At 56.6% G+C, this 27,603-nt stretch overlaps 2 protein-coding genes across 2 annotated transcripts; one reads left to right on the top strand and one right to left on the bottom strand.

Annotated features, from left to right (window-relative positions):
* The first annotated feature begins 276 nt into the window (after nucleotides 1-276).
* LOC123376324 lies at nucleotides 277-23,471 on the top strand. The gene is made up of 17 exons (XM_045028246.1): nucleotides 277-291; nucleotides 597-648; nucleotides 2,091-2,176; nucleotides 2,845-2,892; nucleotides 3,714-3,860; nucleotides 5,333-5,410; nucleotides 8,572-8,654; nucleotides 10,040-10,177; nucleotides 10,891-11,004; nucleotides 11,552-11,682; nucleotides 14,008-14,225; nucleotides 15,894-15,977; nucleotides 16,502-16,622; nucleotides 16,961-17,127; nucleotides 19,356-19,505; nucleotides 20,610-20,777; nucleotides 21,784-23,471. Exons 1-17 carry the CDS (start codon nucleotides 277-279, stop codon nucleotides 21,964-21,966), a joined length of 1,983 nt encoding a protein of 660 aa, XP_044884181.1. The 3' UTR covers nucleotides 21,967-23,471.
* On the bottom strand, nucleotides 23,445-27,242 carry LOC123375963 (probable UDP-sugar transporter protein SLC35A4). The gene has a single exon (XM_045027452.1). The coding sequence runs from the start codon at nucleotides 27,240-27,242 to the stop codon at nucleotides 26,265-26,267; it is 978 nt and encodes a 325-aa protein (XP_044883387.1). The 3' UTR covers nucleotides 23,445-26,264.
* Nucleotides 27,243-27,603: the final 361 nt, after the last annotated feature.

The following is a 27,603-nucleotide window of genomic DNA, read 5'->3' on the forward strand; positions in this document are numbered from 1 at the left end:
AGCTGTCCGAGTGCTGCGGGGGAGGCATGGAAGGAACCGCCCTTGTGCCTGCACCCCCAGCTCTGCCCTTGAGGCTGGGGCGCTGCTCTCCCCAGCTCTGTCCACACCTGCCGCTTGTGCTCAACTGGCGCAGACCCCTCCCCCCACCTGCAGCCTACACCTACCTCTGCTCCCCTGAGGAGCATCAGGACAGACAGATTAAAAATGCATGGTAACTTCATCTCCCTTCCATGGAAAAGGAGCTCACCGGCTGCAGAGTGCAGTAGAGTGTCGGCTATGGACGCTGGGCAGGTGAGTGCTGCTGGGGTTAGCTGAGAGACCCGGAGTGGGAAGGTCTGGGAGGGGCAGCTCCCTCATTGCATATTGTCCTGTCACTGTCCCCTTTGTCCAGCTTTGACACCTGCCCTGTTGCTTCCAGCTCCTCCTTGGGCTGGTGGTGATTGGGAGCCAGGTGCTCTCTGGAGCTGGCTGGTGCATCAGGAGCCAGGGAACTGGCTTCCCCTTGTGCGTCTCCTTCAGTTCCCTAGCAGTCTGCTCCTGGAAGTGCTGGGCCTGGGGCAGAAGCCCTTACCTCTCTCTGGTGTGCTTCCTTCCAGGCCAAGCAGGAGGCATGTGTGCGAGCAGCAGTGGGACTCCGACGCACAGCAGGTACGATGCCCTGGGAAGCCAGCAGCAGGGGGGGTCTAGGGCATGAGTGCCTACAATTCATCAGGCCCTTTGTGTAGTCTTGTCAGGGGATTGGCTCCTGTGTGGGAGTGGGGAGTGGTCTGGGAAGCTGATGACTGGTTCAAATCCAGCCTAGCCTGGTATGCCCAGTTAGGCACCTAACTGCCCTTGAAATCAACGGGAGAGAGGCAGGTAAATCTCTCTTCAGAGCTGGACCCAAAAGCCAAGCGCATCTGCTGCTGCTGTGAAAGGAGCTGGGGGTCTGTGTCCAGCTGGCCTGGCCAGAGCCCCATGGTGAGAATGGCAATAAGGCAGCCAGGCACGAAGAGCAGCCGGAGGGAGATGCAGAGTTAGCTGGAGAGGGGCATGATGAAGAGGGCACAGGGGGAGGAAGGAGATGGGCCTGGGGAGAAGGGGGCAAGCTGGCTCTGGGGGGCACTGCAGAATGAAGACACAACATCCCTTTGCTCTCTGAGCCACTGGAGCCTAAAGTGGGGCGAGAGCAGAGGCAGCAGGGTACCCGGGAGGCTGCACCCCACCTCTCCTCAGCCTGGGCTCGGAGTGAAGGGCTGGTCAGGCTCAGGCTCCATGGGGGAGGGGCAGGAAGCTCAGGCCAGCACTTGGAAGTGGTTTTGTCAGTTCACAGCAAAGGGGAACTGCTGACAGGAGTGTTCCTCTGTCAGGGGCCTGCAGGAGGATGGTCCCCGACCGCAACAGGAACCCGGGGATGGTTACACCCAGCAGGCTGCAGCCAGCCGGGATCTCATTCCCTTTAGCAACCAGTGTTCAGGCCTCCCCACTGTGCCTGAGCCAGCAGTAAAGCCAGGTCACGTCTACACCACTGCAGGGAACCAACTGGGCAGGGCCAGCAGCAGCAGGGCTCAGTGACCTTCCTCATCCCGGCCCTTCCCTGGCTGAAGGACCACCCGAGGGGAGGATGGGCTGAGATTAAACCCAAAGAGCTGAGGCTCCCCAGTGGGGACCAGGAGGAGGCTGATGCTCCCTGCGAAGGAGAATTGGGGAGGGGATGGAGGGCAGCCTGGGCTCAGCAGGTGAAAGACCCATGGGCACATGTGGGCCAAAGTCCCAGTGCCTGGGGAATGGCAGGTTGGGTCAGGTCACCTGGCTCTGCTCTCGCTTCTGTTTCCTGGCCCATTCCCATCTGGCATGTGGCTTCATGTCCCTGCTGTCTAGGCCTTCCATGGGTGCCAGAGGTGGTGCTGCCAGGCCCAGGAGATCCAGTCTGCAGGTGTTGTGTGGGGATGGCACATCCCAGTCCTCACTGCAGCTGGTTCCAGGGGAGTGGACCCTGTGGACCAATTGGAGCAGATCAGGCCCCAGGGAGCAGGATCTCCCATAGTTTATTTCTTGATCATGTCCCTGATCCGGTGTTTATGCCCCTGGCCCCTTGCTCGGTGTTTCAGGCTCGGGGAAGCAGGAGAATTTCCGGGTCGTGAATGAAGACTCCAGCCGGCTGATTTTCATAGATAAGGCAGACAAGGACATTCAGGTAGGTTTGGGTGGTGTCCGGGGCAGGGTCCTCACCCCAAGCTGGAGTGAGAAGGGAAGGTGGGATGCTCATGTCATGCCCGTGCTCAGGTGGTGGCCCGGAAGCTGCCTGTGTGAGGAGTATGGCTGTATGCAGGGGCAGTGACCCTCCAGCCAGGCACAGGATGAAGCAACAGAGGCCTCACCTCAAGCAGCAAGAGTCATCCACAGGGGATACCTGCCCTCTTACAAATCAGCCTTTGGGACTTGAGGGAACCCTGACCCACTGGGGTGGGGGGTGGGGGCTGAGTCCCAGGACTCTCTCACGGCCTGGCTTGGTACAGCTCTCAGCCCCTCCCGCGTAGCCCTCTCACTTAGTTCCCCTTGGACGGGGTCCGTCTCACCCACAGCCCCACAGAAGCAAAGGGCAGCAGGTCACTGCCTGCTCAGCCCCTGCCCTGGCAGGTAGGAATTGTGCCCAGGCCACAGCTGTGGAACTGTTTCCTGTGGTGCAGTGCAACGCTGCCAACCCCTGGAGCTCAGCTGCTATGGTTCCTCCTGCACCCAGCCCAGGGGGATGAAATACACCCCAGAGGTCCCCATGGGACGGGAGAGCTCTGAGCCGGTGCATGCTGGGGCTGGGTGAGAGGCAGGAAGGGCTAAGCACTAACCCAGCTGCTGTCTTTCCAGGAGGGCTGCTTCACATTTGATGGCATCTTTAGTCTGGATACGGGGCAGGTACGGTGGGTTCTGCATGTCTGTGCTGGGAAGGGGAAAGGCCTGGGGCCTGCACCCCTCTCCTTAGACTCAGGGGCAGGCAGCACCCAGAGGCTGATCCAGGAGCCAGACTGAGCCTAGACTCCCCAAGCCCTGAGAACTGATCTATGTGTCTCACCAGAGCTTGGCCGTGTCCCCTGGGATTATCCTGGCCCCTCAATCACGAGCGGTAAGGAATGGCTGCTAAGGTGCTTGTCATGATCCCCCTTATCAGCCTAAGGCCTCTGTGGGAACCTTGAGATCCAGGGATAATGTGGAGCTTGGTCCAGTGCACCTGGAAATAGCCCAAGCAGCAGGGGTTCCCCTCCCCTTGGGACTAATCCCGAGTCTAGTCCTGGGCATTTCACCATTGCTCCTGCCCCCACAGCGATGCTCCGTCCTGGCATTCCCACTCTTACTCACGCTGCACGGGGTCTCCTATCCCCCTCCCCTGCTCCCAGCAGACGCCCCCTTTGCGGTCCCAGGCCTCCTTCAGGGGCTGTGCCATTCCCAGTCTGCTTCTCCAGGGCCCGACTGACACAGGGCTTGGGGTGCTGAAAGCGTCCCAGCCCAGCTGGTAAATGGCTTTAGATTCACATGGCTGAGCACGTTTCAATGGGGTCTCTACCTCTCCCCACCAGCCCCAGCCCCAAAGCCCTCAGCAGGGGCCAGCACCAGCAGTGGGGGTGGGGGGGGCCTGAGGTCAGGGCTTGGAGCAGAGCACCCTGGCCTGTGTTCGAGATCTGCCACAGCTCCCCTAGGGTCGGCTGTGTCCTGGGTTGCTCCCCTGGCTCTCTCTGCAGGACGAGGTGTTCTTGGAGCTGGTGAGACCCCTGCTGGCCATGGTGCCCCTTGGTTACAGCGTGTCCCTGCTGCTGTGGGAGGCCCATTGCGCTGTCACCAAGCCGCAGCCTCAGGGCACTGGGCAGCACCACAGCATCATCCAGCAGGTGAGTGTAGCTGGCTGGGTGGCCATGGGGTTATTGCTGGGTCCTGTCTCCCTCTCACCAGGCTGGTTTAATCCTTCAGATGCGCTGGGTTGGGATGGCCCACTCCACCCACTGGCATGAACCTTCCAACCCTTGTAGGCTGCCTGGGGCTTGGCACTGAACTGAGCATACATATGTGTGCTGGGTGTGGTGTCCCGGTGTCAGAGGGCAGCCAGGGGCACCATTTAGGTAGTTTGGCAGGGCAGATCTGGGCATCAGAGCAAGGCAGGGAGAGACGTTCTCCCCCTCTGGCTGCCCCAGTGGTTCTCCATGGAGGTGGCAGCAGTTCTGATATGGGGAGAAAGCCAGCAAGAGGGGCAGAAAGTGCAGGGGGTGGGGAGGCAGCTCTGCCATGGAGAAGGCACCGTTTCTGCTCCCCGCTTCCAAGCATGGAACTGTGCTGGCTCTGCAGTGCTCTGGCCACTGCTGCCTGGAAGCCGCTCAGCACCGTTGCCTTCCCATCTCCTGTCATGTGGCAGACAGACAGATGGAGGCAGTGGCGTAGCCAGCACCAGCTTCCCCCGGAGGATCAGAGTGGCCGGGTAGCTCAGCCAGCCCGTGGCTCCCACAGGGTCACAGCAGGGGAAAGTGGCAGGGAGTGCTGGAGCCAGACAGGCACCTGCAGCTCATGCATCATCCGAGAGACGGGGAGAGAAAATGGGTCAGTACCTGGGAGAGCCAGTGAATGCGTGTCAATGGGACCTGGGGACATGCCTGGCCTCCCATTGCCAGACCAATTGGAGTTGTTGCTACATGAGGCACTTCTCAATCTACACTCTGCCACCTCCTAGCACAGTGTCTGGCCTCTCGCCTAGCTCAGCATGTCCCGGTCCCCCGTAGCATCGGCTCCACATGAGGATAAGAACCTATTAAAGCTGTTAACTGGAGGAGCTGCTCCTTTAGCTTGAGCTGTAGTGGCTCATGCTTCTACCTCTGACGGGTCAAACCCTGCTAACAACCCAAGCGAGGGGATTGGTGTGGGTAATTTGGGTGTAATCAAACGGCAGTGAATAACCACAACGAAATAGACTGACATTTACATTTTACCATTCACAAAAATCCAAGGGCTTCCAGGGCCTAAGGGACTCCTGGCCACCACTAAATTTCCCCTGCACCCCCATTGAAATCTGAACAGCCATTGGACACAGCATCCCAGGGGTCAATTGGCAGCCAGGGATCCATTGGCTATGGCATCCCAGGGGTGGGGGAGACAGCCTGGGGAGGCTGCTGCTCACGTGGCAGGGGATGGTCCTGAGCTCTCAGCTCACCCAAAGGGCCCAATCCCGCCCTTCCATGAACAGATGCGACAGACCCTGAAATTGAGGGGAGCTCCCTCAGCTAATTGAAGGCAGGAGAGATCCCAGCTTCAGAAGAAATTCCAGGGAGCTGGTGAGCAAAGCACAGGCCTCTGAGCAGTTCCACCCCCTCTTCAGGTGATAGAAACCGTCTTCCAGGATCCCAAGCTCCCAGGGGATGGCAGGGAGCAACTGCAAACTGTCAGCTTTGTCCAGGTAAGATGAAGTGCGGGAGATCCATCGCTGGCAGGTGTGCGCCCCAGGCTGGCTGCCCATCCTCCAGCCTGGGCCATTGGGTGGGGAATGATTTTATAACCCTCATTAGAGCAGTATCTCCCATTGCCTGTGGTGGGGCCCTGGAGCTGCTGCCCTCAGCAGGCTCTGAACCCCAACCTGTGGGTGCAGGTGCCAGCCTGGTGCATAGGAACCATCCCCTGCCTGGCTCTCCTGGGTCTGAATGCCCCCTGCCGATGCTGCCTCAAGACAGGTTTGTGCCTTGAATTTAAACATCAGAAAAAGGAAACAAAGGAAAAGAAGCAAAGGAATGGAGGGGTGCAACCTGCTGTGCCCTGGAGCCAGCACCTGAGGCTGGGCCGTGCCTCCGGATGGGGCTGTGGAGTGGTTAGCTCTTTGGGTTTGGAATAATACTGTTACCCCTGCTACTGCCTGGACAACCAGCTGCCTAACAACTTTCCCTTCAGAACAGTTGGCCTGGATCCCTGGGTACATCAATCCCAAAGAACCATGACAAATGTTTCCATTCAGAGAGGCCCCCGGGAATGTTCCTTTATGAAAAGGAGAGTGGGCAGGCTGCTTCTGCATTAACTTCCTCCCCCATCTCCTGGAGGAAGGAACTATGACATTGATCCTGCCATTGGATCCGTGCGGGTGAAACCTGGCCTCTGTGCAGAGTCCTGCTCCTGCAATTGGATCTGCATGGGCAGCACAGTCCAAGGCCGGGAGCTCAGACAGACAGCTGGTTAACTGCCCATCATTCCCTGCCATAATGGAAGGGAGGGCGAGGGAGGGGGCTTCTGGTGTTTTCCCATGGGAAGCAATCTCATTTCCCACTCTCACAGCCAGCAGAAGGGGAAAAATCTAGGACAGGCAGGAACCTTATTTTATCAACCAAGGCTCACAGCGAAAACATAGCAGGGTCTCCGTGACGTTAGAGCAGGGGCAGCTCTACCAAGATTGTTCTAATGAGAGAGAAGCATAGCCAGGACTTCTGATAACAATACAGACCCCACCCCCCTCCAAGGGTCTGATCCAAAGCCCTGGGAATTCCTAATTTCAATGGGGATGTGGGTCATGCCCCAGATGGGTCCAGCTCTTCCACTATCCCCCTGGCCACCCCACATTATTGGGATGCCACAGGTTTTCAGTGCACCTGCTGGAGACACATGCAGTCCCCAGCCACAGCCCCACCCAGTTACAACCCCCCTCCCCCCCGGGCAGTGCTGCCCCCAGGCCCTCAGTGACATTGTGACACTGGGCGGGAGCCAAGCTTTCCCAAAACTGACCAAACTCTAGTTCCCGTCAATTTCCTTTCACATCCCTGCACGTGCCCCATGGAGAGCCAGCCCGCGGGAACGGGGAGGCTCCCAGTTCAGCTGCTTTACAGCTTACCACGTATAGTCTGTCAAGTGTGAGATCCCTGGACATAGAGCTGCTCCCATCTTTAAAAAAGGGAAGAAGGAAGATCCAGGGAACTACAGGCCAGTCAGTCTCACCTCAGTCCCTGGAAAAATCATGGAACAGGTCCTCAAGGAATCAATTCTGAACCACTTAAAGGAGGGGAAAGTGATCAGGAACAGTCAGCATGGATTCACCAAGGGCAAGTCATGCCTGACTAACCTAATTGCCTTCTGTGAGGAGATAACCGGCTCTGTGGATGAGGGGAAAGCAGTGGATGTACTATTTCTGGACTTTAGCAAAGCTTTTGATACAGTCTCCCACAGTATTCTTGCCAGCAAGTTAAAGAAGTCTGGGCTGGATGAATGGATGGTAAGGTGGATAGAAAACTGGCTAGATGGTCGGGCTCAACGGGTAGTGATCAATGGTTCCATGTCTAGTTGGCAGCCGGTATCAAGTGGAGTGCCCCAAGGATCAGTGCTGGGGCCGGTTTTGTTCAATATCTTAATTAACGATCTGGAGGATGGTGTGGACTGCACCCTTAGCAAGTTTGCAGATGACACTAAACTGGGAGGAGTGGTTGATACACTGGAGGGTAGGGATAGGATACAGAGGGACCTAGACAAATTAGAGGATTGGGCCAAAAGAAATATGATGAGGTTCAACAAGGACAAGTGCAGAGTCCTGCACTTAGGACGGAAGAATCCCATGCACTGCTACAGATTAGGGACCGAATGGCTGAGCAGCAGTTCTGCAGAAAAGGACCTAGGGGTTATGGTGGACGAAAAGCTGAATATGAGTCAACAGTGTGCCCTTGTTGCCAAGAAAGCTAATGGCATTTTGGGTTGTATAAGTAGGGGCATTTCCAGCAGATCGAGGGATGTGATCATTCCCCTCTATTCAGCACTGGTGAGGCCTCATTTGGAGTACTGTGTCCAGTTTTGGGCCCCACACTACAAGAAGGATGTGGATAAATTGGAGAGAGTCCAGCGGAGGGCAACAAAAATGATTAGGGGGCTGGAGCACATGACTTATGAGGAGAGGCTGAGGGAACTGGGATTGTTTAGCCTGAAGAAGAGAAGAATGAGGGGGGATTTGATAGCTGCTTTCAACTACCTGAAAGGGGGTTCCAAAGGGGATGGATCTAGACTGTTCTCAGTGGTAGAAGATGACAGAACAAGGAGTAATGGTCTCAAGTTGCAGAGGGGGAGATTTAGGTTGGACATCAGGAAAAACTTTTTCACTAGTAGGGTGGTGAAGAACTGGAATGGGTTACCTAGGGAGGTGGTGGAATCTCCTTCCTTAGAGGTTTTTAAGGTCAGGCTTGACAAAGCTCTGGCTGGGATGATTTAGTTGGGTTTGGTCCTGCCTTGAGCAGTGGGTTGGACTAGATGACCTCCTGAGGTCCCTTCCAACCCTGAGATTCTATGATTCTATGAAGGCCTCTGCACCAGGGCTCACCGGAGCCATGTGGCTGGCTCCCTGCATCAGGGGAATGTCGGCGATCAGGACTCCGGGTTTCCCATATGGAGCTAGACCATCGCAGGCATTCCTCATTGTTACAATAGCCCCATGGTTCAGGAGCCCTGTGTGAAACCACCCAGCCCACGGTGTGTTCTCCCAGCCCCTCCCTTGGGCTCCTGCCCCCTCGCCATGGGGCACTCCCTACCCAGACAGCCCAGTGCCAGCTCGGCTCCATGCCCAGGGTGGCCCCTGCTCAGTACTAATGCTGCTCGTTATAGCTTTGTGCAGATGGAAATGCCCGGGACCTTCTCAGCCCCAGAAATCAAGCCCTGCACGTGCTGGACGTCCCCCCGCTGGGTCTGTACGTACCTGATCCCTCATTCCTGCTCCTCCCAGGGCATGAGCAAGAGGCTTCCAGTCCCCAGCAGCAAGCTGGGCAATAGAGGGGCTAAGGCCACATTGGGGGGATGGTTTCAGTGGCATCTCTGAAAGCTACACGCTGCCCTTGGCCAGAGCACGTGGAGCTTGGGCTTGGGGTGCCACAGCAGAATGTGGGTGTGTGGTCAGGACTAGAATAGGGAATAGTGCTCAGGACTGAGCATTGGAGGTGGAAGGGCAGGACCAGGAGAGCGGGGTATGGAGCAGGCCAGGATTGGGCACCTTTGGCAGAGATGTTAGGAGCCCAGGACTGGACAGGGGTGAGGGGACTCTGGCTCAGGATTGGGATGCACTGCAGAGCTGGGGGTGGGAGCGCAGGAGACCAGGAGGTGCACTGCAAAGCTGGGGATGGGAGTGCAGGAAAGTAGGGGTGCACTGCAGAGCTGGAAGGAACCCCACCCAGCACCCAGCCACTGTCCCTTCCTCACCCAGGGGCTTTGAATCCTTCTGTTTCTAAAGCACTTCATTTACTCAGGGACAAGCTCGCAGCTGGATAGAGGCTAGTGGAGAGGGGATGGGCTGGGGGCTGGCTGGAAGAGGCCCGTTCCCAGCTGCTGGCAGCAGGGGGGACATGCCACCACCGTGGAGCCAGGGGCAGCTGCTTGGTAGGGCTGGCATTGTGCTGCTCTGTGCTCACTCCCATTGATGGTACCACCCGGCAAAGCCTGGCTCTGGGCAGGCAGAAAGCAGCTTGGCTGGTGGCATCTGAAGGGGGGTATGGGGAGGTCTCCCGCTACAATACGACTGAGGCACTAAGGCTGCAGTGGGAGGAGGCTGGGCTCCATCCCCCAGTTGCCTGGGGCTGAGGGACAAGGTACCCCAAAGGCCACTGAGCAGCTGCTCTGCTCTGGGAATGGCGCCCAAGCCTGGGAGGATGTGAGGGGGGTGAGGTGGGGTGCTCCCTCCTTAGCCAGGGCAAAGGATGGAAGGAAAGGCCTGGGTGATGGGATGCAAGAGGGAAGAGCATCTTTGATGTTGGAGAATGTGTTGACTCCACAAGCCTGTGGCCCTGAGCTCTGCTCATCATGTGGTCTGGTAGGACCCAGGGTGATTGCAGCCAGGGAGAGACCTGGGAACCCCCCCAAGACCAGCCTGTCAGTCTGCACAGGGACTGCCCCACCCCTGGGCTGGGATGAGAGCTGATCCTGTGGGCTGGGGTTGGGGCGATGGGGCTAGTCCCTGCAGAGCAAGGGCCAAAGGAGGAGGGGGACAGGGGACTTGGTTGCTCTGCCCCATGCGGGGCTTGTGATGGTTCCCCCACTGTGCTCTTTCCCCTGGAGCCTCTTACTCCTGGCTCTCTGTTTCTAGGATGGTGGAAGAGGCAAGTGAAATTGTTGTGTCCAACTCTACAGCTGCCTACAGCTTCTATGTGAGGGGGCTGGAGGACAGTCCAGCACCGTCCCAAGGGTGTTCGCAGCAGTCCCAGGTGGAGCAGCATGCTGCCATGTAAGGGTCAAGGCTAGGGGAGGGCAGCCCAGGGTGTGTGTACTGGTGGGGGGAGGGCTCTGGGACTGCTACTGCACACTGTACATCTTCTGTAAGGGACCCTGCATGATACTTGGCCATCTCCCATCCACTTCCCAAGCAGGCCTGGCCCTGTTTATCTGGGTGAATTCCCAGAGCACAGGTGGGTTGGCTGGCTGCCATCTTTGAGAGCTCAGGGCCAGATCCCAAGGGCTCCCCAGCCAGGGCTTGAGGGGCCGTGTGTGCAGAAGAAGGGGACTGGAAATGGGACCAAAGGGGCTTTCCCAAAGCCCAGGAAGGGGAGAAGGTAGAGAAGCTGCTGGCAGGAGCTGAGCACTAGCCCTCTGGCCCCTGGGAGCTGGATTCGGCCCTGGGGCAGTAGATCCTGCACCCCCCTGGACAGAGAAGCTCCAAGGCATCTCCATCAGAAGCAGCCACAACCACGCAGTGTCTTCATGCCAAGCTCCCCAGATGTGTACCTAGAGGGGAAATTGTGGTAACTTGCTCAAGTGCTGTCACAGCAGCAGGACTGACTCAGCTAAATCCTGCTGCGTCAGCAGCTGAGCCACAACCCGACACCCTGGGAGCGTGCCAGGGAAGGGGCCGTTCCGCTTGTCATGGCCCATTGCCCCCTGGTTCCTGGGAAGGTGAGCAATTGCCCCCCATGCATGCCCTCACCCTCCTGCCTTCCCCAGGTGCGCCAGCCTGTTCACCCTCACCGTGGAGCAGGAGCTGGAGGGGTGCAGGCGCCAACGCTCGGCTGTCAGGATTTTGGAGTTCCCCCGAGGGGCCGGGCCCTGTGTGGAGCCGTACGTACAGGGGGGACATGCAGCTCCAAGCTGCTTCTCCAGGGCACCAGCCCATGGCTTGTCCATGGTCAATGGGGTCCTGCGGAACTCACTGCTGCAGGATAATGAGACCTATAGTTCCATACGTTTGAAAATAGGCTCAGGTTGGTATATGATCAGCAGCAGCAATGGCAGCCAGGGCTTGCAGTCCCCCTGCTTCACTTTTATTTATGTGCATGGCCATAGCACTCAAAAGCCCTGGCCAGGATCAGGACCTCATTGTGCCATGTGCTGTACAGAGCCTGCCTGGTCACTAGCTGGGGCACGAAGGGATTCCCCTATGGGACCATGGTGCCCAAACAGCCAAGAGTTTCACCCAGCTTTCCTCAGCAGCACCTAGCACTGGAGACAGGCGCCCAGGCTGGGTGGGGTTGGGCCATGTGCTGGGCCCTTGGCCTTATACTTTGATTCCCACCTTAATTAATAATAATAATAATAATGGTGTGCTGTTGTCTCTGTGCCCTCCTACCTGTGGGGCTCTCACACCCAGTGTCCTGTCTCTCTGCAGTCTCTCACCCCTGTTCCAAGCTCTGGCTCCTGGTGAGCTCCTGGACGATGCAGGATTCCTCCCTTGGGTTCTCAAGCGGGTGATAGAAGGAAACAACCTCACATTCCTGCTGCTGTGTTTGACCCTGCCAGGTACTTGCCCCACTTCTGCCCATCATACCTACTCCACCCAGGGGCGGCTCTAGGTTTCTTGCTGCCCCAAACAAAAAATTTTTGGCTGCCCCCCATCCCAGCCCTGGGCTCTCACCCCCCCAACCCCTGCCGCCCCAGCCCTTGACTCTCTCTCCCGCCCCAGCCCTGGGCTCTCTCTTCCCCACCACACACCTCCTGCTGCCCCAGCCCTGGGCTCTCTCTTCCCCCCCCCCCACACCCCCTTCCATCCCAGTGGTGGGCTCCCCCCCCCACCAGTGTTGACTCCACCCGCTCCCCCCTTGCCTTCAGCCAGTCCAGTGCTGGCCAGGTCGGGGTAAGCAGCAGGGCTCCCGGGCCATGCCTCAGCTCAGGGTCCCTCCAGCCAGGGCTCCGGCCTCCAGGACCAGCCGGGACCCAGAAGGGCAGAGCTGGGGGACCGCCCCGGCAGAGGGCTGAGGAGCCGGGGCAGGGTAGCCCCAGAGGGAGCGGAGCCCCGGAGAGTGGGACAGAGGCCCCACATGGCAGCGCCCCGCCCTTTATGGCCCCGCTGCTGCTGCTGCTTCTGGCCGCCCTGCCACAGTCCCTGGGCGGCTCGGGCCACTTCGCCCAGCCCCGGCTGTGGCGCTGGGGGTGGCTGCCCTGTGGCACCTGCAGGCAGCTCCATGTGCCCTGTGGGGCAGCCCCCAGCCCAAATGTCCCCCGCTAGGAGCCTGCCCGGCCCAGACACAAGGTGCGGCACTGCTCCCCCGCGGCGCGAACCGCAGCAGTCCTAGGCCACCCCCCGCGCACGACACGCTGCTGCTGCCAGGGCCGGCTCTAGGCTTTTGCCGCTGGAAGCAAAAAAAAAAGATGGCCAGAATGCAACCCTTGAAAATGTGCCGCCCCAAGCACGTGCTTGGTTTGCTGGTGCCTAGAGCAGGCCCTGACTCCACCCCAGGGCAGGGATTGGTGTCTGGGGTGCATGCACCAATGCTGAGTCTGCCCCCTGCTGGGCAGACCCTGGAACAACCACATTCAGTTAGCAGAATCGCCCCATCTGCCGGCCAGACTCCCCGAGGGCACAGCCAGGACATGCCTGCAGCTGGGGGTACAGCCCAGTCCAGAGGCAGCATATTTACAGCGAGCACCTGGCTCTGGGTGGAGCCAGAAGGAGCCATGCTGGCCTATTCTGTGATCCTACAGATAGAGGCCAGTCAGGAAAGGAGAGAAGGGCATGGGATTAACGCTCCCCATCCCCTTGCGCTGCTCTGGACAGAAGGGGCCACTGCCTACTGCTGCACTGAGTGGGGTGGGGCTAATTCCTGGCCCTAGGGCTGCTCTAAGTGGAGGGGATTAGTACCAGCAGCTCCAAAGGCCAATGTGTTCATCTGACTCTGCCATGCACTGAAAGATGCCCAGGGGTTTGCCTGGGTTACTTCCTTTCTCCCTCCCTCCACAGGCCTCCCTGTGTCTCTGCACTGCCCTTCCTGCACTCATCTAGCTCTGGTTTTGAGGACCCCATCAGGCAGCCCCACCCCTGTGGGTGCGAGAGCCTTCTCCTCTGCAGCAGACTCCCTGCAGCTCTGAGCTCATCTCAGCCCTTGGCAGGACAGAAACACTGCCCCCCAATGGCTGTCCCCCTTTCACTGTAACGGAGTAGCTGCAGAGGCCATCCAGGCAGCGAGGGTGAAAGACGCTCTGCAAAGTAAAGGCAGAGAGTTTGTTTCAGGGCTTCCCATCGATCTGCTCACCGGGCACCTGTCTGTGCCACGGCAGCTCGTCCCTGCCGTCCCGGGTGCACCTGACGTGTTATCATGCCGGGTCCTGAGTGAGGGGAACTTTTGCATTCACATGCAGCAACCACAGATCCCAACATCTGAGAGTCCCGTCCCATGTTGGTCCCTGGGCCCCATTTCTTGGTGATCCCAGATAGATTCCCCAGTCCTTGGCCTGTGATCTCTCTGATCTTTTCCCCAGAAGTTGGCCATGGTCTGACATTCCCACTGGGAGGGCAGGAAGGTTCCCTGCTGCTCAGAGCATGGTACCAGCTTGTTAGCTGGGAGCCAGTGTCTGAAAGACTCGCCAGAGCTCACACCTCCTGTTGCCTCCAGTCCCTGCATGGCCAGCCTGGGCAGAGTGACTTCATGTTGGTCTGCAGGGATTGTTACTGTAATTCAGCTCTCAGGCATGGCTAACTGGACTGATTATTCCAGCAAATTCCCCTCTGCCCCATCCTCCCACTGCGCTCTTTCCTGTCTCCCTGGCCTCTGCTCCCTGTAGTCTCTAAGTGTATGACATTGACTCCGGCTCCAGCAGCCCTCATGGCTGAATGCTCTGGTCTTGTAGATGCCTCTGGAGAAGAGATCCTGTCAGCCCTCTCACTGGCTGAGCAGGTGAGGGGACGGGCCAAGAAGGTCTCACCAACCCACTGGGATCCTGCCAAAGCAGCTTGGAGGCAGAGGGCAGAGATCCGAGAGCTGAGGGCCCAGCTCCTCTCCAGCAGCAGCCATACAGTGCAGGAGAGTGTGATCAGCCAGCTGAGAAGAGTGCTGAGGGACCTGCAGGTGGGAGAAGCAGATGCACTGCACATCTAGCTGTACACAGCTGGGACACTCGTGCCCGAGCTGGCTAGCCCAGAGCTGTGCACCATTCATCACAACACAACCAGTGATTTACATAATGGCACTGAGAGTACACTTATAAAGTTTGTGGACTATACCAAGCTGGGAGGGGTTGCAAGTGCTTTGGAGGATAGGATTAAACTTCAAAATGATCTGGACAAACTGGAGAAATGGTCTGAAGTAAATAGGATGAAATTCAATAAGGACAAATGCAAAGTACTCCACTTAGAAAGGAACAATCAGCTGCACACACAAAATGAGAAATGACTGCCTAGGAAGGAGTACAGTGGAAAGGGATCTAAGGGTCACAAGCTAAATATGAGTCAACAGTGTAATGCTGTTGCAAAAAAAGTGAACATCATTCTGGGATGTATTAGAAGGAGTGATGTAAGCAAGACAGGAGAAGTAATTCTTCTGCTCTACTCCATGCTGATTAGGCCCCAACTGGAGTATTGTGTCCAGTTCTGGGCACCACATTTCAGGAAAGATGTGGACAAATTGGGGAAAGTCCAGAGGACAGCAACAAAAATTATTAAAGGTCCGGAAAACGTGGCCTATGTGGGAAGAGTGAAAAAATTGGGTTTGTTCAGTCTGGAAAAGAGAAAACTGAGAGGGGACATGATAAGAGTTTTCCAGTACATAAAAGGTTGTTACAAGGAGGGAGAACAACTATTCTCCTTAACTTCTGAGGATAGGGCAAGAAGCAATGGTCTTAAAATAAAGAAGCAAGGGAGGTTTAGGTTGGATATTAGGAAAAACATCCTAACTGTCAGGGTGGTTAAGCACTGGAATAAATTGCCTAGGGAGGTTGCGGAATCTCCATCATTGGAGGTTTTAAAGAGCAGGTTAAACACCTGTCGGGGTGGTCTAGATAATCCTTAGTCCTGCCATGTGTGCAGGGGACTGGACGAGACGACCTCTCGAGGTCCCTTCCAGTTCTACGATTCTATGATCCTCAGCTACTGCCCCTGCTTGTACCAGTGCATTCAGGGAAAATCTGGGCAGCTGTCCCACAGTGCTTCAGCAGGGGCACCAGCACGCAATGCATTCTGGGATGGAGGAACATCACCCATCCAGACAGCAACATCATAATGTTCTGATCTACCTTCTGGGAAGACAGCCATGTGCCAGGCCAGGGGCGTGGGACTCTGGGCTGTCTAGGTTACTAGGTTCTAGGGGTGGACGCAGCATAGGTAGATGCACCATTCTGCCGGTAGCACAGTGTATGCCTAGCTATGTGTGTGTGCCACATGGCTGTATGCATGCACAGTGCTGGATGCAGATAGGTTGGCATGGGTTCTGTGGCTGTAATACTCTGGGCCTAAGTCTGAACAGAAATAAAGCTCTTGTCTTGTTAACCTGAGTGTAAGCGTCCGCAGGTGTCCCTTGCTTCTCCTCAGGGCAGAAGGAGTTAGCCAGAGACTGGAGAGAGTTTGTCGCCTGGAAGAGGTTAGGATCTCCAATGCTCCGGGGCTGTGCAGTCAGCAGACGCTGGAGGCCCTGTGGATGGTGGCCTTACCTAGGACTTGGCTTGCTGCCCCCCACATGGACAGCATGGTCTTTGTGGTGGTGACACACAGCACAGTTAGGTCTCCCGGGCCTGTTTTCCAGGTGCTGAAAAACCAGAGCTGGGAGAAAAAGAAAGAGATGTCGGAAGCATTTGAAGGAAGTGGGAGCTGTCATCCTGAAGCCAAGGTGAATCTGAGATTCCAGCTGCTGATCACTGCCCTCCAGGTGCAGAGCAGTGGCACAGGGACGTGACACACGGCAAGGAACATCCCCTCCCCCTAGCAGCAGAGTCATAGGAGCAGGCATAAGTGCTACAGATAAAGTCAGAATCCATCCCCAAGCCAAGCAGAGAGCTAGCTTGTACAGTAACAGTGCAGCTCCCTGCTGGGCCAGCTCTGGGTCTCATCCCAGCACTTTATGCACCATCTTCAGAATCTGGGCCACACAGTCAGGGGAAGCCCACACTCAGCACTGAGTCAGAGGTTGGGCAGCTGGGGCCCTGCACAGCTGGCCAGCTGCTGGCTGGGCTGAGCTTGAGATGGCTGTGCTTCATCGCTGCGGGGGACTGAGGATGGGGGCTGGGAAGCAGAGTCTGTGTGGAAGGGGCTGCAAGTGAGGGGGAATGCTCTGTCAGAGGTCCCCAGTGTTACAGTGGATCCTGGCCCCATTTAGCTTTAACAGGGCCCTGTCTGATGTGTCCCACACTACAGGGTCGAATTCCATTGTGGCCAGGCAGGGACGATCAGCTTACAAACCAGGTGCTGACAGAAATGCTGAGAAGCCAAGAGTTCCTGGACAGAGGCAACCCCAAGCCAGATGGAGACGTCCCAGGTGTGGGAGCAATTTCAGGGCTGGATCTGTTCTTGCCTAACCTGGGGGTGCATTGACTGCTAACATGATCTGAGGGCTCAGATAACTTGTTAAATACCCAGAGAATGGCCCCTCCTTGAGGTCAGCCTCACCCCACACCAGCTGAGAGGGCACCGGCGAGACTGGATGAAGTCCAGCTTGCTGTTAAGGGGACCCACAGTGGAGAAACTTCTGGGTCTGGGCCTCCTTAGGGGAGGAAGGCGGGCTGGGAAAGGGGCTTGTGTGGCTGTGTTGGGGGTTCTGCTTCTTTTTCCCCAGCATCCCCTCCCCTGCAGATCTCCCTCCCTCTTTTCCTGCAGGGTTTGTTCCCCTCTGTAATGACAAAGGAGGTGAAGCTGCCACAAGTAGCCTCGGGTGGTTTGGCCGAATCCCCCCAAGCATGGGAGCAGTGACAGGGGAGAAGCCTTTGCAAAGTGGAGCCAGCAGAACACAGGAACCAACCGGCACTGCTAGTGTGACCGGCACGGTGAGTGCGATCCAAGCACAGCCATCTCTTGGGCCTTCCCCTCTCCTGGGTGGGATCCTGCAATTCTCCTACTCTCAGGGTAGGCCCTGGGCTACAGCAGCCTGTGTAACAACTGTGCTTACCCTGCAGGTCCAACTGGGTTCAGGCACCTGCAGTTCTTCCCTCCAGGAGGCTGTGGCCAGGGGCACATGGGAATCAGACAGCCTGCTTAAAACCAAACATTACTGATTTTAACAGCAGGAACAAAGTGTTAGAGAAAAAGGATTTAAAAATGACAGGCAGCCTGCACACGTCTCTCACCGAAAGCCCTCCCATCCCAATGATCACTGGGCAAGCTGAACTCCTGTGTGGGTCCTGGGTGTCAGTCTGGCCCCCTAAACAGCTCCCCTACAGCCATCCCCTTTCTTGAGAGAGAGAGCGGGGCGGGGGGAGGCTTTTCAAACATGCCACAGTCCTTTAGATCTTCTGGCTCCAATGCCTTTTCCCATCCTGCCATTGTCTCTTCACAGCCCACAAGTGTTTGTGGAGAAATGGTTTATCTGAAGCTATTCTTCTTCCCGACTGATATCAGCCCCACTATTATCCTCTGTTATAGACTGGATTTCATCCAGCAGGAACGCAAAGTGCTTCACAAACAATACATATACCATTGCTGCAATGCAGCCACCTCTGGGGTGGAATGTGACAGATGTCTATCTGCACACAGCAATACTACACAACAATTTAGACACAAGGGGTTCAATTTTCCTCTCACTTACCCCAGTGTTAGACTGCTGATTTCCATGGTGTTACTTTTGACTTACCCCATTCTATATGAGAGGAGACTCAGACCCTGCAAAGTGAAAAGGACCAACATAGCCAAAGGAAATGTCTGGAGATTTCGGGGAGGTGGCGTTTAATCACCCAAGCAAGATCAGGCCCCAACAGAAGGATTCCCGCATCATTCAAAAGCCCCAATACTGTGTAGTTCTGAGCTGGAGCCTGTCCAGGCTGCAGGCATAGCCATCCTGGCTCCCTGCTCAGCCCTCAGCCAGACTGCCGGGAGCCCCAGCTGGGCACAGAACTGCGGACTGTTCTCTATCTGACTTGGAAAGGAACCGACCCCCCTGCTGTTCTGCTTGGATTGACCTTTCCAAGAGAGCTACTCTCACTACATTTCACATAGTCCAGCCTCTGCTGCCACGAGGGCTCTCAGTGCACTGCATCTCCTGCCCAGCCAGCACTACCATACTGGGCTGGGACACTGTAATCTCCCAGCTGGGCCCCACTCTCCATGTGTCCCACAGCCACTCCAGCTAGGAGAAGCTACATGCAGAGCCAGTGCTCTTACACCTCCTGCTGGGAGAGGCAGGGATTGCAGTAACGCTGAGAGCCTTTTCCCCCACTAGTTATCCTGGTCCCTACAGCACCTCCTGCTGAGAGGAACTGGGCTGCAGCTCCTCTACAGGCAATGAGTTCACCATTTCAGGTAGGCAGGGAGCTGAGCTCTCCCCCACAGATGGCGCATTATTGTGCTGGGGGAGCCCCAGGGCAGCATGGCTCCCCACAGGGAGGCTGAGAGCTGGAGCGGGGTGGAGAAGCCTTGGGAAATCTCTGCTCCATGACTGGAGAACAGAGGAAGTCAAGGAGGGAATGGGGTTGGGGGTGAAAGCTGGTGAGTCACAACTTGTTCCTCAGCCTTGAGCCCAGCTGAGCTTCCTGCCTCAGCCCAGGCTGGTGACGGTGCGAGCTCCTGGGGGCTGTGCCTTGGAGAGGTATAAAGGGCTCAGAATGTCCTGCCTGTGCTGCATCCATCCCACACGTATCATGTCTGCCCTGTGCTATGCATGGTCCGCCCCATGCTGCACATGTGCAGGAGGTGAAGAGGACCATAGCGGCCCCGTACCCTATACTGCAGCCCTCTGCCCTCCCTCAGCCACCCTGCACCCACCCCGTCCCCACCCTGTCACCCATTCAAGAAACCCCCAGGGCGTTTCATTGGGGAGGATATGCAGGCTCGTCCCCGCTCCTCTTTCTTCCCTGCTTTGTCTCTCCCTGGTGTTAGGACAGGGTCCTTCTGGCACAACACTCGTTGCAACCCCCCCATGCTCCCAAGCATGCAAATGCCAATGCAGAGAGACTCCAGGCTGCCCACCTGGCTCCCTCTCTGCACCCCAGCGCTGCGGCTGGGAATGGCCTGCGTAGGAGTGTCACTTCCTGGGTGCCTTCTCATGTCTGCTCTCTGCCAGGTGGGGAGCTGGGCCTCTCAGCAGCACCCAGCCCTGGAGCTGCAGTTTGCAGTGGCCAAGGCCAGGAGGCTGCGTCTGCGGGAGCAGCACCAGCAGCTCATCCAGCAGGAACTGCTGAAGCTGGAGGAGGAGCTAGCAGGGAACCAGGAGGTGAGTGAGGAATGGACCCTCACCTGGGTCCCAGAGCTGAGAGCAGAACACAGGGTGATGAGGCAATAAGGGGGCCCAAGAGCGATGGTCCCAGATGGCACACTGGGGGCAAGTGTCCATGGCAAGGCACAGAGCTGCAGCCAGCCAAGGCCAGGATGCAGGGCCGAAGCAGAGTGAGGAAAATGGACACTTTGCAGTGACATCAGAAGCCACACTCCAAGGCTGCAGGCACAGGGAGGCTCTGCCTGCCGGGGGCTGGTCACCACAGAAAGGTGGGGCAGTTGAGGACAGGGATCCCTAGGGTAGGGTAATGCTGCCCCAGTTCTCCCACTGCACATCAAGCCCTATCCAAGAGGCTGTGGTGACAGCGACCCCAGGGATGGTCCTGGCCCTCGCTCATGCCCTCAGCTCTAGTGGCATCTTTGTGGGCAACCTCCTGCCAGCTCTGAGACAAGGAAACTGCAAGACAAAACCCACAGGCTCCTTGCCCCTGAGGCAGGAAGAAGGCACCTGGGGAACAGCTGGGCCTATGGCACAGGGAGCAAATGGGGGCTTTAGGCATAGGGGGTAACACGCAGATGGGATGAGTCACTGGGGAGGGCAGACGGGGCAAAGGGGACCTTGCAATGCTTCCGGGAAGGATGAAATTGGGGGTTGGGGGGGAACCGCCCTTGAGGTTTGAACCATCCCATCCTGTCCCAACAGGCAGCTGAAAGGCTGTGCTAGTCCAGGTGAGCCACTGAGCTGGTTTACAGCTGCCCAGACCCTCCCCGTCCTGCTCCTTCAGGTCCAATTCATATTGGATGGCAGCGGTGCCCTCCATTCCTGAGCAGGCAGGACCGGACTCAGGAAGATACCAGAGCAAAAGCATGTCAGGGAAGGAGCCTTCCCCGTGGCTGCTCTGTGAGGAGAGGTCCAGTGCACAGGTGCTATGCATGCCGAGATGGACGGCCAGGCAGCAGGACAGCCCCTTCTTAGCTCTCCGTGTGAGCCCAGCTAGCAAAGCCAGCTCTGACTGAGCCTGATGGTTTGGTCAGGGCCCCCATGCCCTCTGCTGGGACAAAGGTGACTCCCCACAGCCTGCCTGAAAGCTCTCCCTCCCAGCTCCCTCCTCCCCCGCGGGATGCGTGGTGCTGGCCCAAGGAGAAGGCAGTGCTGGCCCTGCAGCTGGAAGCACTGCGGAGGGAATGGGCTGAGGCAGAGAAGGACCTGGAGGCACTGTACCAGCAGCACAGACGGGAAGCGGAGGCTCAGAAACAACATGTGCTACAGGTGACCGGGGATAAGCTGCCGTTCTCCATGTGTCCGGTAATAAGGGGGTTGGGGAGGGATCAAAGCATGGCCCAGGACAGCCCAGTGGAAGCCAGTCCCCCCACTGGCTGTTTGAGGCTCCATGGACAATGAGTTGGTTGACCTGTTTCTCAATGGACAGACATTCCCATCACAGAATCAGTTGGCACCAGCTGCCCCTTTGTTGGCAGGCTCAGCAGAGCACACCAAGGGCTGAGGGGTGATGGAGCTCTGCTGAGTAGCCCTTCATGGTCAGGGTTGAGGCAGGGTGATGGGAGCAATGGACATCAGGCTGCTGGCTGCTCCCTTTCCCCCACAGCACTGCATTCCCTCTCTGCAGGGCGATCTCGCCTGGCCCTGGGATGTACCTTGACACCCTCTTGCAGCCCGCTGAGGAAGCTGATAAGCTAGCTAGGCGCCTGTGGGCCTTCCTCACAGGAGGCTCAGGAGCCAGTGTTTGTGCACTGAGGAGCTGTCGTTGCTAATAAATTCCCCAGCCTACAGTTCTGTGAGAGCGAGATGGGCAGGAAGAGAGAAGCTGCAGTGCCAGAGCAGGATAAGGCGGCTGGCAGTGCTACCATGCAGGGGAGCAGGGGGTGCTTCCTGTGACACTTGCTCTTCTGAAGAAAGGCCGCATCTTCCCCATCGTGGTGCTGCTCCCTACAGCACAAAAGCGAGAGGGAAGGACACAGGCAAAGCCTCCCACAGCCACTGAGCCTGCCCTGAGGAGCAGGTGAAACACTCTGCCCTGCCCAGTTGGGTTAGTCCCCTGCCCTGGCTGAGCCACTGTGACTCACTGGCCAAGCTGGGCTACTGAATGCTACTCCGAATTGGAACAGGAAGAGGTTTGCAACCCCAGATCCTGCCCCCAGCCCCACATAAGCCATGGCTCTAGCCTGGCACAGCTCACTTGTTGACCTTTACTGGTTTCTGGTTAAGAGGCAGGGCTGCGGCACTGCATGGTAAAAGGACTCACTGGTCTCTGCAGGTGTTTCGGGCCTATCGGGGTCTCTCAGAGGAGCAGACTGATGCACTTGATCGACGGTACCGGAAGCTGTTGCAGGAGGCCCTCCAGGACGCCATCTCCCTGTCTGCGCAGAACCAGCAGCTCCGGGCACACAGCCAGCTGGGCTGCACTGATTGCGCCACGCAGACAGACCCGCACTCCTGAGCAGTGAGCTGTACCATGCCAGAGCGCTCTGCCCCCACCCCTGGGGGAGCAAACACTGGAGATTTGGGGGGGGGGGAAGAGGGGGCAATGCCTGCCAATCATTCCAGGGAAGAGGTGCAGTTTGAGTAACCCTTGGGCCAGCCTTTCTTACAGCACCAGGCAGGTGTTCTGGTGTTTTAGCAGGTCTCTGAGCAGCTGGGGAGCTCTACCTGCATCTGCTGAATTGGGGAGTTGTCTGTGTGCAATGGCAGACTGGCCCTGGGAGGTTATGGGGGACTGAGCAGGCAATGTGTGAGCACATGGCTAGCTCAATACAGCACCTTCCCCCCCTCCCCCTCCAACAGGGTTGGGAGAGAGCAGAGCTTCAGCAAATGAAGGTTTATAAAGCTACAACTCCCATCAGCTTCTAGGCTCTCAGTGGAAGTGCGCTGTGACCCTGGTCCCAGCTCCTTTCCACAGCAATGGGACAAAGCGTAACAGGGGCTTGGAGCCCAGTGCAGAACTTGGCAGCTGCTCTCAACTGCTAGGGATGATACCGCTGAGGTCCAGCTTCACATGCCCAGAAATCACTCACAGCAGTGGAAGCAGCTGCCCAAGTCAGCAAGGAACCTGGCCCTGGCTCCAGCCCAAGGGCTGTCAGGAGCTGTTAACGCACACAGTGCAGTGCTCAGAGTCCAGCCACAGGCCTGTTCCTCTGGACCTGAGGAATGTCTCCCTGCAGCAGGGGTCAGAGGATGAGGCCAATATGCCCCCATGAGGCCTGGCATTAGGCATCTGAGGGAGGGGCTGACATGCAGGGCTGTTAAGCCCCCAGCTTCCACAGCCTTTCATGAGAGCAGGGGCCCCAGCACTGCCACATACCCAGCCACTCCAGGAAGTGTCCCAATCAGGAGTTAAGGGACTAGCTGAAGGCTCCCAAAGTAGACCATTTAGACCACCACGCTCTAACAGAGCCTCAAAACCCACCCCCCCCACATGTGAGAACTAGCCCCATTACCCTCGCTGATCCTGACGCATGTGCAGCCTGCCTGGCCTAGGCCCTGAGAGCAGCCATCTATCCTGTTCACTGAAGATGCTGCAAAAGGTGCACCCACTCCACTGGAACAGGCCTAGCCTGAGCACCCACCACAGCCAAGCCCCAGGCAGAAGCCCCTGTTACAGCCTGGGGAAAGGCTGCTGTGTAGACAGCAGCTAAGTGGGTTAAAGCCTCGGCCACCCCAGAGCTCTGCCCCAGTCAGGTCCCAGCCACACTACAGCGTTTAACTGCAGTGTAAATGAATCCCCCAGCTGTCCAGAGCAAGGGTTCTCTCTGCACCCCTGCATAAAGGCTGAACAAAGCCCCAAGTGCCTCTTTCCAGGGGGCTGGGGCTGTCAGCGGTGTGGGGAATTGTGCTCCCATGGGACTGGCAAGCACTGCTGAAATACTGTGGGAAATGAACTGCATGAGACAACTGGACCAGGAACCCAGGGGAGGTTTCTCCTTCCCTCAGGATGCTGCCAGCAGAAATAAACCAATGAGATTCTCAATAAACAGTGTATTCAAAGGTTCCAATAGGATGCTGCGCTCCACTGAGGAAGGACCCTTCGCTCCAGTCCAGAGAGACACTCACATTAAAATGAGGTCAGACTAGGGGCTGGGCATTGGGCCTGTTTGGTCCAACCAGTCTCCCTGCCAGCAAGAGGATAGGAATGAGACAGTCACAAGGGCTGGGAAAGTGCAGGTTTTAATACTACAGCCAGCGCCAGGGTAGGCGTTGCTGTTTGGCGCACTGGGGGTGACAGAAATTGAACTTTGTCAAACCTAAGTTGGTACAAATCCAGATACAAACCCATAAATTATACAGGCTAAACAGTCACTATGCTCTCAGAAACACGCACTGCTGCAAGCATCAGCTGACAAGCAGGGCAACAGCCCCATGCAGCTGCACTGCTCCCATGAGGACTCCATGTCAAGTGGCAATCAGAGGCCTGTAGGAGGAATGGCTGCCCCCTGCCCTGCCCCAGCCTGGCACTGCAAGCCTGGGACTGGCACAGTGGGAAATAGACAATTCAATTCATGAGATGAGGCACAGCTTCCCTGAGGTAGGGAGTTTGGGCTGCCCCGCACAGGATCTGCCCAACAGCATGCTGGGAAGCACAACACTCCAGGGCAGACCGAGTTGGAGCTGGCAGGGGTGTGGAATGTAGTCAGACCCCTGTACTGGGAGGCAGGTGCATGTGGTGGCTTCTGCATGTTGAAGGGCAGGTGCACTGGAGAGGAAAGCATGGTCAGCGGAAAAGTATAGGGGGAAAGCAGTGCAAGACCACATGGGTCAGCCCAAAGCTCCAGCCCTGCCACTCAGAGTACACTTTTATTGCATTTCTAGGCTAGGGAGGAAGCATTAGCCCCTGGTCAGACACGCTACTCTGGAGACAGCTGAACCCCTTGCCCAGTACATGCAGACCCCTGCTGAGGTTTGGTACCGGGAATGGCAGAGCAAAAAACTCTCCCCTGCCAAGCCGATTGCTCAGGCTCCTGCACTGGCTGGCACAAAGCAGGGAGCTGCCTTCCTCCCACCCTGTCAGTCACCTGTAAAGGGTTTAGTCATTTATAGAAAAACCCAGGGCTTAGCAAGGACAATTTTCAAGGGGGCAGGTCTCCACCACCAGGCTGACAACTGGCAGCTGGGCTGCCTGCCTGAGCTGGTCCAGTCTGTTTTTGGCATCATGGAGACTGAACAGAGATGGAGTCCCTCAAGGTGGGCCACTGGCACATGCGGGGGGGAAGCTGGGACTGCCAGGCCTGCAACTGTTCTGTGGCTAGACAGAGAGGTCAGTCTGCAGGGCTGCTAAACCAGCCCCTACCCCAGCACTGCAATCATCCCTGTCTTCAATTCTGGGCATCTTAATGATTCCGACCATTTATTTAGGAAGTTTCCTTTTCCTCTTTCCCAATCAACAGGGAACTCCTCTAGCCTTCAAGCCACCACCCCAACCCCAACTCCTGCAGCACATCACAGCTGACAGCTCAGCTAACACTCAACAGTAGCTGCTTTCATGCTGAGGATACAGATCTCTGCTTCAATCCAAAGTTGAAAGAGGGGAAGCAGGAGTTAGCTGTGGGCATTGGGTACATGCTAGCGACAGACTCACCTGCTGGGCTCTAGCTGGGGCCTCAGTGACCAGGGCTAAGCTCTGCAAAGGTATTTAGGCACCTAGCTCCCACTGGAATCAATGGGAGTTAGGTGCCTTTGAGGATCTAGGCCCAGGAGTCTACTACAGGTGAAGAGCCAGATTTTGAGACACACATGTACCAGTGTGCATGCGCGAGGAGTGAGAGTGATAACCATGCACACACAGGCCCCCAGCTGAACAGCAGCTGGTCATGTCACTGGAACTTTCCAGGGAGATGGTTACACGTATCGTTTCCTCTGACAGAAGAGTCGTCAGCTCTTTGGTGCTTTGTTACAGAGATGAGAGCAGCAGGTAGGAAGGGGTCTGCGAAATACATGCGTCACGCGCTGCATGAGAACAAGACTCTGCCTTGGAGTCAGCGTGCAGCTCACTGCACCGGATGTGCACAAAACCAGGACTATCCCCCTTCCAAAAGGCACTTTGAATCTGTAACAGCTGGATCAGTGCTCATAGCGTTGTGGAGGCACCAGGTACAGCCAGAGAGAGAAGAAAGCAGCTCACATCACAGAAGTGGTCCCTGAATGGAGCTGGAAATGGTGCTGCTCAGCTGTAACGAGAGTCCCTCGGAGCCCTCCCAGAAAGGGCCCGAGGATGGGCGCTCAAGCAAAAATGGGGGATGGTCACAGAGGATGCCATTAAACTGCTGTTATTGTCACTGCCTTAGTCTTCTCCAGGAAGCCCTCTGACCCTTCCCCCAAAAGGGATACATTGGGCCTGATCCTACAGACACCAATAGGGGCTGCTGAGTCAGCACCTTATGGACCAAAGTCTCTGTATGCGGAATACAGAGCCCATGCAACGAATGTATCCCCTCCCGCTTCTTCGGGCTGCACAGTAGTGCAATTCCTTACAGTGCACATGCTAGCTACAGGCAAGGTCTGCTTGTGATAGCCAGTAGCTTTCAGCTGCACTCCTGCTGCCTCACACATGCTTGTCCCTGACCTCAGGTGACGGGTTCTGAAGGGAACCTGCCTTCTAAGAGGACAGCCAGGCCAGATTAAAGGCATTTGTTACATAAAAATGAGACAAAAAAACCAAGCAGTTACTACCCCCACATAATAGCCCAGAACATGCCAGCTATAGCCTCAAAACCAGATGTCTCCAACAGAGCTGCAAGGTGGAGTCTATTTGACTCCATAATACAAGTGAACAGCCAAGCCGATCAGCAGGACAGCGAGGAAGAAAGAGGCAGTGAGCTGCAGGCTGAAGAGCAGTATGGATAGAAGGGCATTAACAACCATGGAGCAGGAGATAACGAAGAGTCTGGTGATGTTACTGCTGTGCTTCATGACCACAGACATTATCAAGCCATTCAGGGCCTGGCTGACCACGATTACCACCACCCAGAAAGAGAAGCCGTCCAGGAATCCAGCCCCATTGCTGCTCAACAGATGGACAATCAAGTTCAGCAGGACTCCAAAGAAGTAAAGAAACAGGTTCTGGAGGGTAAGTGGCAGATCTTGGGTTTTCAGGATGACTTCGGTATAGACAGCAGACAGGCCTGATATCAGGCAGTACACGGAGATGAGCAGCAAGCCAATCAGGGTGACGTGCAGCTGCATCTCAGAGGAGCTGGAGGAGTGCTGCAGGTCCTGGAGGCCTCCATAGGTGTAGCTCACCCCAGCAGCTGTTAGCAGGAAGAGGGCCAGCCACTTGTGCAGAGAGAGTCTTTGGTGCAGGAACATGCTGTACAGGAGAGCAGTACTGCCAATCTTCAGGTTACTCAGGACCTGGTAGGTGCTAGGATCCATGAACAGCTGCATGTGAACCACCAGGTTATTGTTGGCAGCATAGAGCAGCGCAGATAGGGCAAAGGGGGCAGCATGATGCCATGACAGGGAGACTCCCAGCTGCCTCCGGTCCCAGATCAGCAGGGAAATGAAGGAGAGCACCAGCTTGGTCAGTTCAGTAAGAACCACAACAGATGAGGCGCTGAATGGGATCTTTCCATCCACTTTACACAGAGTCAGAAGGGGAGCATGAGAGCCATAGATAGCAACGGATATGACTAGCATCAGTGCCCACAGCACTCTCTTGAGCCCCCTGGTGGGAGAGCTGAGCAGTGAGCCAGCAGCACTACCATTCGCAATAATTATTCCCATGAGGCAGTGGATTCCAGCAAAGGGTAAAGGGTAGCACCTGGTCCTTTCACGGTCAGAGCCTCAGTAGAGGCAAGATCATTCCAGGATGTAGATATGTTTCTAAAAATCAAGTCACCTCCTTGGAGAGAGACAACAAATGCCATATATTTAAAGACAGTCTAATTAGGAAGACACTGAACTATTCATTATGTGCTCAATGCAAGGAGAGGAACATGTTTGCTCTTCATCAGGGAAAGAAATGGAGCTCTCCCTAGAAATCAGACAAAGCACATTTCCTGGGCAAGGTAATCGATACGTGAAGGCGTGTAATAATAGCACATGAGATGATCTGACACAGCTGCCCTTCCCCCCAGTAGACTGG

This window comes from Mauremys mutica, chromosome 8, assembly GCF_020497125.1.
Source record: "Mauremys mutica isolate MM-2020 ecotype Southern chromosome 8, ASM2049712v1, whole genome shotgun sequence".
NCBI lineage: Eukaryota > Metazoa > Chordata > Testudines > Geoemydidae > Mauremys > Mauremys mutica.

What these genes read in the sequence shown, in the direction of transcription:
- LOC123376324 (XM_045028246.1), top strand. An exon ending in GACGTCCCCCCGCTGGGTCT is followed by an intron (nt 8,655 to 10,039) that starts GTACGTACCTGA and finishes CTCTGTTTCTAG; the next exon opens with GATGGTGGAAGAGGCAAGTG. An exon ending in GCCAGATGGAGACGTCCCAG is followed by an intron (nt 16,623 to 16,960) that starts GTGTGGGAGCAA and finishes CTTTTCCTGCAG; the next exon opens with GGTTTGTTCCCCTCTGTAAT.
- LOC123375963 (XM_045027452.1), bottom strand. Translation starts at nt 27,242, where the DNA reads ATGGGAATAATTATTGCGAATGGTAGTGCTGCTGGCTCACTGCTCAGC.